The sequence below is a fragment of the Megalobrama amblycephala genome, linkage group LG6 (genome assembly GCF_018812025.1).
Source record: "Megalobrama amblycephala isolate DHTTF-2021 linkage group LG6, ASM1881202v1, whole genome shotgun sequence".
In the NCBI taxonomy this organism is placed as follows: Eukaryota; Metazoa; Chordata; class Actinopteri; order Cypriniformes; family Xenocyprididae; genus Megalobrama; species Megalobrama amblycephala.
In genome coordinates this window covers 31,537,631-31,545,879 of record NC_063049.1, presented here as the reverse complement: position 1 = coordinate 31,545,879, position 8,249 = coordinate 31,537,631, and the positions used below count along the sequence as shown (strand labels likewise).

At 39.6% G+C, this 8,249-nt stretch overlaps 1 protein-coding gene across 1 annotated transcript; it reads right to left on the bottom strand.

Moving 5' to 3' along the window:
• Positions 1 to 799: 799 nt before the first annotated feature.
• Positions 800 to 7,887, bottom strand: LOC125270412. Its single transcript, XM_048193979.1, has 4 exons — positions 6,260 to 7,887; positions 5,799 to 5,967; positions 5,352 to 5,510; positions 800 to 5,235 (listed from the first exon to the last, which is right to left on the bottom strand). Exons 1-4 carry the CDS (start codon positions 6,837 to 6,839, stop codon positions 1,227 to 1,229), a joined length of 4,917 nt encoding a protein of 1,638 aa, XP_048049936.1. The 5' UTR covers positions 6,840 to 7,887; the 3' UTR covers positions 800 to 1,226.
• Positions 7,888 to 8,249: the final 362 nt, after the last annotated feature.

The window sequence follows — 8,249 nt, the reverse complement described above, 5'->3', positions numbered from 1 at the left end:
AAAAAAAAAACAGTCAGTGAAAGTGGAAAAAAATATTAATATGTAATATTTCTATGACAGTTTTTTGGCATGGACATTTTTGTCCATTATGGATCTAAGTGTTAGTTTTTTTAAAAAAATCTGACACTACATAAAAAATATAAATGCCTCAAAATTAATGTTGTTGTTCTTCATTGACACACCCAAGAATCTAATAAGCAAAGAAAAAAATTCTGCTTAGCATTTAGTTTATGAAAATAAACTACTATTTTTAATTTTTGCATAAAAAACACCTATGGCATTATGTAAACAAACCAGCATTTAAAGGGTTACAGTTCTTAAAATTAATGAATGTTTGGTATCTATGGATAGAACAGATGCTGGTTAAAAAATTGACATCAGTGAAAGTGGGAAAAAAATATATTAATAAATCATATTTAATGACAGTTTTTGGACATGGACATTTTTGTCCATTTTGCACTTTTGTGTGACGCACAAGGGTTACAATGCGCCCAAGTAACACTATTATGATCAGTTGTACAGAGTTAAATAGCTACTTAAAGTGACTGGACCTGCAATATCGCCATAACATTGAATCTGATTGGTTTACATTTAGGCCATAAGGTGAACAAGGAAAAAGTGGCTAGAAAGTGATTTTCGTTCCCACGCCTGGGCACTACATTTTAAATGCATTTTTGCATAGACAACACCCTTTTGGACTTTATGTTAAAAGTTCTCCGCAAAATATCCTGCAGTTTTTTGTCACGATCCATAAATGTGTATAATTGTGAATTTTAAAAAAAATAAAATCTTATGCTGCTGGTTTTGCTTATAACTTTATTTATTTTCATTTTAGCAACACAAAATCTCTCTCAAACTGACCTTTACACATGTACCAAAACATTTGAGAAAGGTTTTGGTGCATTAAATACTCAAGTGTGAATGTAGACCATAAAATTTGGCAAATTTGTAGAAAATATGCTTCAACTTCATGGATTGGCACCAAGTAAAATTAAACATACACATTGTAATTTTAGCAAAACTGTGATGTATTATACATCAAAATTTTCAGTAGGCACTGTGTAATCACAGAAACATAAAGAAGCAGCACACTTTGGCCCAAGTTGGCTGAAATGACTCAAAATGTGACCACACCCCCCTTAATTATGAATAATGCCAAAAATGAACAATTCCACAATAGATTCATTACAACTGAAAATCAGCTTAAGATAATGCACAGCACATCTTTACTCATCAGTATCATCCCTATCACTATCAGAGCCATCCCATGTAGCTCTTTCCTCTGTTTCCTTTGAAACATTTACACAATTCTGGCACCGACAAAAATCAGTACAAGACAGTCTTGCAGACATACAGGAACATCTTCCAGTCTCACATTTGCCTTGCTTGCAACTGCAGTGGACTACCTGCAAAACACTTTCAGGTGCAGGATTTCTAGTCATCCAGGTTACTGTTAACTCCCCATTCTCAAGGTGCCATCCATTGCCGACGGGTGAAGGGGCAGACATCATAGCTTTCAGAGAATGTCTCATTATGGCTGCTTGGTAGTTTGCCCTTTTGCAGTGCTGGTGTAGTGCATCACATGTCGGAGGCATGGATAGTTCTGGCAAAGCTGATGATGCCATGCAGAATGCTTTGTATCTTGCATCGTTCACATTTTCGGCAGATGACTGGCCATAGAGGTGGCACACATATTTGCAAAGTATGTCAAAGGTAGACTGGTCCAGGTTAAAACTTTTACCCAGATTTGTAAATGCATTCAGGTATTCCTCTTTCTCACAAGCAACAGAAAATGCCTTTCTTTTGCCTTTGCCATAAAAGGCACTTGTAGAGTCACAACCTGAGAAGGTATGGATCCCAATAAGTGACAAACACACACTGGTGCCAAGAGCTGATGACAACTTAGCTAAATCAATGATCCTTGTTTTGTTGCCAACCCCTGTGAAAAAATACAACTTACATGGTAAATCTGGCTGCAGACTTAAAGCAATCACTGCCACATCAGTATCAGGGCTCTTGATGACTACAGTTTGATGTTCATTTGCAGCATGTTGTGCATGTAAAAACAACCTGGTGTCACATTCCTCATGATCGCATGTCAGTTCTTCAACAGCACTGAGAGTCTTTATTTCCTGCATTACGTTCACGCAGTGACACAGGTCTCCATGTGCTATGTACAAGCTTAAGTCCTTGCCCACAGTGGTAAGATCAGCATCTCGCCACACAACATAGAGGAATTCTGCCAGTGCCTCTTTGTTTGTTCCATCTGATAGAAACTTTTTCCATTGTGTTGGTGTCTTCTGATCCCGTCCATAAATTTTCACCAGTTGTGTACCACCACCAGCTCTACGTGAACGTTCTAGATTTTTAATACTCATTTCCGGATACTGGTCAATCACAAAGTCTATCCGTGTACAGTTGTACTTCAGAGCAAGCTTGACTATGTACTGCAGTATGGTCTCGGCGAGCTCTCCAAAGGTACTTGGTATGGACCGAATGGCTTGAATGACCGCCATTCCATCGAAGAGAATAGCTCCATCTGCCGGAACTTTGTCAACTAAACATTCTTCACCTTTGGTTTCCAATAAATCCATTAAAGCTGATTTGTTTGTTTTAGCAAGTGAACCATCAGCACTGGCTAAAGGATATGACACAGTTCCCAAGGAGTAGGACAGAATTTCCCGCAGCTCTATCTTTCTACTTTGACCTATGATGAGTAGTCTGGAGAATAGCTTCTTGTCGGCACGCAGAATCACTTCCTTGCCTGCTGCCGATTTCTTCTTTGTCTTTGCTTGGTCACTGAAGGTCTTTAGTTTTTGTGTTTTGATGGGAGCAAATATATCAACTGATGGTGATAACAGTCTTTGGTCCATAAACTCTCTGACAGCATTTTCCCCCTTTTCCGGAGCTGTGAGCAAATCCCTCATGATTTCTTCAGCTGCGACTGTCCCAGAGCTAAGACACACAATGCCATCTTGGTGTGTGTCAAAAGGATTCAGCATACAACCTAGGGTGGAAATTATTCTGGTCACAGCCTTTTCATCAGCATGAATTCGTGTGCTGTCAAGGTCTTTACGTTTCCTTATATCGGGAGTTTTACCAGCCATTGCCTCACATTGTCTTGCTATGGCAGCCCTTTCATGTTGAGACAATATCCACCGATATACTGCAGCTCGATTCTGTGTTATCCCTGTCCAACCACCCTTTGTCTTGGAATCCCTGTTGCATGTTTGCTCAATGGCCTGGTCACAAGCAATCGAGGAAAATCCATGGACACTTTGACGTTGGACAGTCCACTGGCCTTTAACACTGAGCTCACTGTGGCAAGAAGGATGGGTGAGGGGCAAATTGACCATTTCCAGCCAATATGAAGGTATATACCTAGCATAATTTACACGATCATAAGCAAAAAACCATGGCATCATCAAGCGCACTGTTGACAGGTGAAGCTGCCAGTCCGATTCTCGTGTTGCTCTCACAAACAGAAGGAGTATCTGTACCATGTCGATGTATGAACTCCAGAAGGCAAACGTTGGGTTTTCTGCACTTATTCTTTTTACAAAGTCTACATATTTTGAACAAATTTCGTCAAATTTTTCATTTGCACACAAAACATCCATGGTTTTGTCCAGGAATGCACATTTGATCTCATTCATGACATCCATACACTCATTTCTCTCCTCTGGTGGCAAAGAGTCTAAGAAGGTGAGAAATCTGATGCGTTGCAGACTCTCATACAGAAGTTTGTGTGCCCTCATGCTGCGGTTGTAGTGATGACCACTGATCACTCCACTGATGGATCCTGGGGCAACAACTTCAGACTCAATGAGTATGTCTTGCAGTCCTGCATCTCCAAACCTTTTTCCTAGAATGCTCAGGTAGGACATGCATGTGTGAAATTCACCTAGTCTAATCACTATACGCTTAGTAAAGTCGTTGTCTTTCCAGCGGATTTGCTGAGCTTTGGCATATATAGCTTGGTCAAAAACTAACACTATATGGTCCAATTCTAGCTGATCAGCAATTTGGACACTTCGCTTCAGGATTGTGTTTACTGTTGACATCTCTGTTGGTGAAGCCTCAATGACTGGAAGATAATACAGTGCTGACTTTTGCAGAGTGCCATCACCTTGAAGCAATGTATGGAAACCTGTCCAGTTTGGGATTGTACATCTTTCAGCATCTATGAACTTTAAAAAAACATATGCCAGTTCAGTTTGTGCAGCAGACATGGTGTTTAATTTGTATGTGTCTACCTGTAATGGAACACTTTCATGATGAAACAAGTTCTGTGGTCCTTGTCTTTTAGACTGATGGTACTGTTCGATAGGGATGCAAGGGGGTGCTTTGAATGAGGTAACTCCCTTCTGTAGTGGTTGTCTGTTTGTTGTTGACACATGTTGAACTACAGAACTTTGCAGCATAATCCCATTTGTGTGGTGAGTAGTTCCACGACCTGATAATGTCTCCTCCCCAAAGTCAATATTGTCCCACACAAGTATTGTAGGAACCTTCTTTGAGAACCCCTTTGGTATTCTGTCTCTGCCCTCTACTAGTTGAAGTTGGGCAAGGCTACTGTCTAGACTGACAACTGTGTCCCATGATGCACAATGTCCTAGTCTATTTAGAAGTGACACAATTTGTGATGAACCTGTTAAATGGCGAATGGTTAGACCAAGACACAATGATTTGGGTGTCTGCCTCCGGCCCTTAGATGCGAGATACACAATGTCTTGACAAATAGATATCACTTTTAGGTTCAAATCATCTGTAATATCAACATAATGGGCCAGTGTTGGTTCCTCAGTTGCACCAATAATCCAGGAAATCAAATTGTACAGTTCAAGTGGCACAACAGATTTTGCTTCACTCACATTTAAATCATCTGACGTGGGTGGCCATGGACATGTCATACCAGGAGCGTCACATAGAAGATTCTTTAATATCAATGCTGCACTATAAAGTGTCCTTGTGCTCTCTGTAGTATTGACAGAGGCCACTGAAGTTTGTCTTTGCGGATCAGCTGTTGTACTTGGCGTGTTTTCACAGTCACTTTGGCTAGTTGCCTCAGTTGACTCTGTTGTTTCTGTACCTGATGGATGAGGGAGCCTGTCGATCAGCTTATCTGCAGACAGTGTCTCAACAAATACCAGCTCACTGATGTTGCGCTTGTTGGGCGAGTGAAATACCAGCTGGGGGAAATCACGGATCAACCTCCTCTTCAATTTATCCTGCCTGAAACAAAGATACAGTGAAAGATGATCACAATGGTATAAAGATATATAAAAATGTTGCATAAACATTATTTCCAAAGCTACGTATTTAAAAGAAACTTGTGGTATTTAAATTACCTGTAGTTTGAAGCATCAAGATCTTCATGTTTTTTCACAAGATTTAAAAAGATCCTTCTTAGCTGCATCAGTGTCAGCACCTCTTGGTTTACAATTATTCTATGGCGAATGATCCTCTCACAGAAGATCCTGTAGCTAGCATCGAAGGTTGGCTCATTTCTGAAAATACAACAGAAAAAACAGAAAAGACATATTATTTTGTGCCATAACTATTTCACAATGGCTTCTATTTTAAATATCAAATATAATAATTGGTAATAAAACATTACTTGTTCATTCACCCCTCACAAACCACTACACATTTCATCATATTGAATTACTGTGCCAAGAGTTTTGCAGTCAAAACTGTGTTTAGAGACAAATATACAGACTATGTAGACAATGTTTTACCTTGGAAATGTACTACAATTTTTAATTATCATTTGATAATGTAATATAATAACTCACTGTTCTTCTGAGGTCCCAGTAACTGTTGCAGTAGACTTTGTCAAGAACCTGGTGTACTGTCTGTAACAGGTCTTGTGGTATCGCACCTCCAGAGACACACAGTCTTTGTCTTGAATATGCACAAGAATGCTAGTGTCTTCCTTCATCTCAGCAGCTTTCAGCAACTGGCCTGTAAATAAATAGTATATAATATTATATATTATGAAACAATATTGTAAATAAAAACCATAATATAAAAACTGTTAACCATTAAACAATATTGAGTGTTCTGGCTGTAGCTGTATGCAAAACAATGAAAATCTGTAAACATTAAATAAATCATGTAATTGTAATTTAAATTTAGCCATGGTATCCAGCACATAGCATAAAACTTAAAAGTTAAAACGTGTGTGTGTGTGTGTGTGTGTGTGTGTGTGTGTGTGTGTGTGTGTGTGTGTGTGTGTGTGTGTGTGTTTACTCACCTGCAGACAACGTTTCTGCCTGTGAAAGATGGTCCTTCTGGCGTTTGCCTGCCACAGTAATGTACTTGTCTGTTTTCTTACAAATTATGCACAAGGCAGGAAGCACAGGACCTGCACAAGCTACTGGCAGGCCCGTCCTGGACCTAAGTTTCTTTTTAGGACATTCAGTTGTTGAGGTACTACTACTCGATGACACAGACTGGTCTTTGTGAGCATCTTGAACTTCAGGATGCCGTATGACACGTTTCTCTGCCGCATCCAGGCGCTTTTTGTCAATGAAACGCCTGTAGCAAGTGGAGTGAAACCCAGCGTCTTCGGGAACATTTTCAAACTCCACTTCTAGACAATGTTTGTATGTTTCTGCTATTCTCTGATTCTCACCGTGCAAACCAAGCCACCGTTTGACGCTATTTCTGTATGTATCCCATCGTGTGCGTGTAAAATCCTTTGTTTCTTCTTTCTTTATGGGCGCGAGATGCATATAGCATTGTTTATAATCCTTTTTACGGAGTTTAGAAGACGGTCTCGGCGTAATTTCCTCTTCTTCGCTACTCGATATTGACAACAAGGGCGCAGACATCTTGGAATCATGTTTAAACGCCGTTCCAAAAAGTGGCCACTGTATTGGTCGTGCTTCCCGCACGTGACGCGAAGCCTAATCACTCATGATGAAAATACAATTACGCGAGGAAGGAACTATTGCCGACTTTAAACACTAATAAAACATAAACTGCAGGATTATACATGGAGAACTTTTATTTTATCGCTCAAAACCAATAGATCTTTTTATTGGAATGAAAATAATTTAGTGCCCCATATATGGGAACGAGATGAAACGAAAAACGGCTTCACCTTACGGCCTAATTGGTGACGTCACCAAATGCAAATTATATGCAGCCCGTGACACATGCAGTTGGACCATTGTGCGGCCCACTGGGAAAAAAGTTTGAGAACCACTGGTCTAGCAATAGCAAGCTAGCTTTGAAAGCATAAGATCCCATCCTTCATAGTGCTCTTCAAAACCACGCCTCCTTCAAAACACATGAACTCGTACATTAGGGAGCAAACAAAGTGTCACGAGAGATGGCGTTAAACTACCTCATGTCTCAAAGCACATAATATTACAATAATAATGAATATAAACAACTTAAAGAGCACTGATCTGTACCACCTGACTCATTCGGCATTGATAGTGTTGCCATTGAAATACATAAATTCAAGTCACGAACTGCTCCAACGAGTACAACGTCAAGGGTTTCCATCTCTTCTTTACAGTAGTTATGGCATGAACACATCATAAGCTTGTTGTTTTGGTTCAAGAGGAATTGTAAAAGGCGGCTGTTGTTTGCTGTTTGCTCTCTGTGACTGTCTGTCTACAACTCTGCATAGCCTTATGGAACATGCTGATGATGTGTGATGTCTGCATGAGCAGGGTGTGTGAAGGTATGGAAATACACACGTTGACAGACAGGTAGGACAGTATGGATGAACATTTTATGGTCCTACACAGACAATATGCATATAATACATTTAGACCACTTAACCCTCTGGAGTCTGAGGCTGATTTGGGGCCTGGAGAAGTTTTGACATGCCCTGACATTTGTGCTTTTTTCAGTTGTTCATAAACATATTAATGGAAAAAGTGTCATTACACTGTATTCAGCACAAACTAGGCTACAATAATATGTGAGGAACATGTATGTACATGTTTGTGTTTTTGAAGGAATAATGTTTATGCGTGGTTATTGAAAAAACAAAAAACTTAAGTCACTGAAATAAGGCCAAAAAAAGTATAGTAAATCTGTGTTTACAATACTTTAGGGTATTGGAGGTTGTAGACTAGAGTTTTTGCTTCAAAATTATGTAAAAATTATGCTGCCTACTCCTTCATATAAAACAATATATTGATTTAGTTTTTGTAAGACACTTTTTGCCAAGAAACACAGTATGCGTGGAGGCGTGAATCACCACTGAATAATGGGCCATTCTC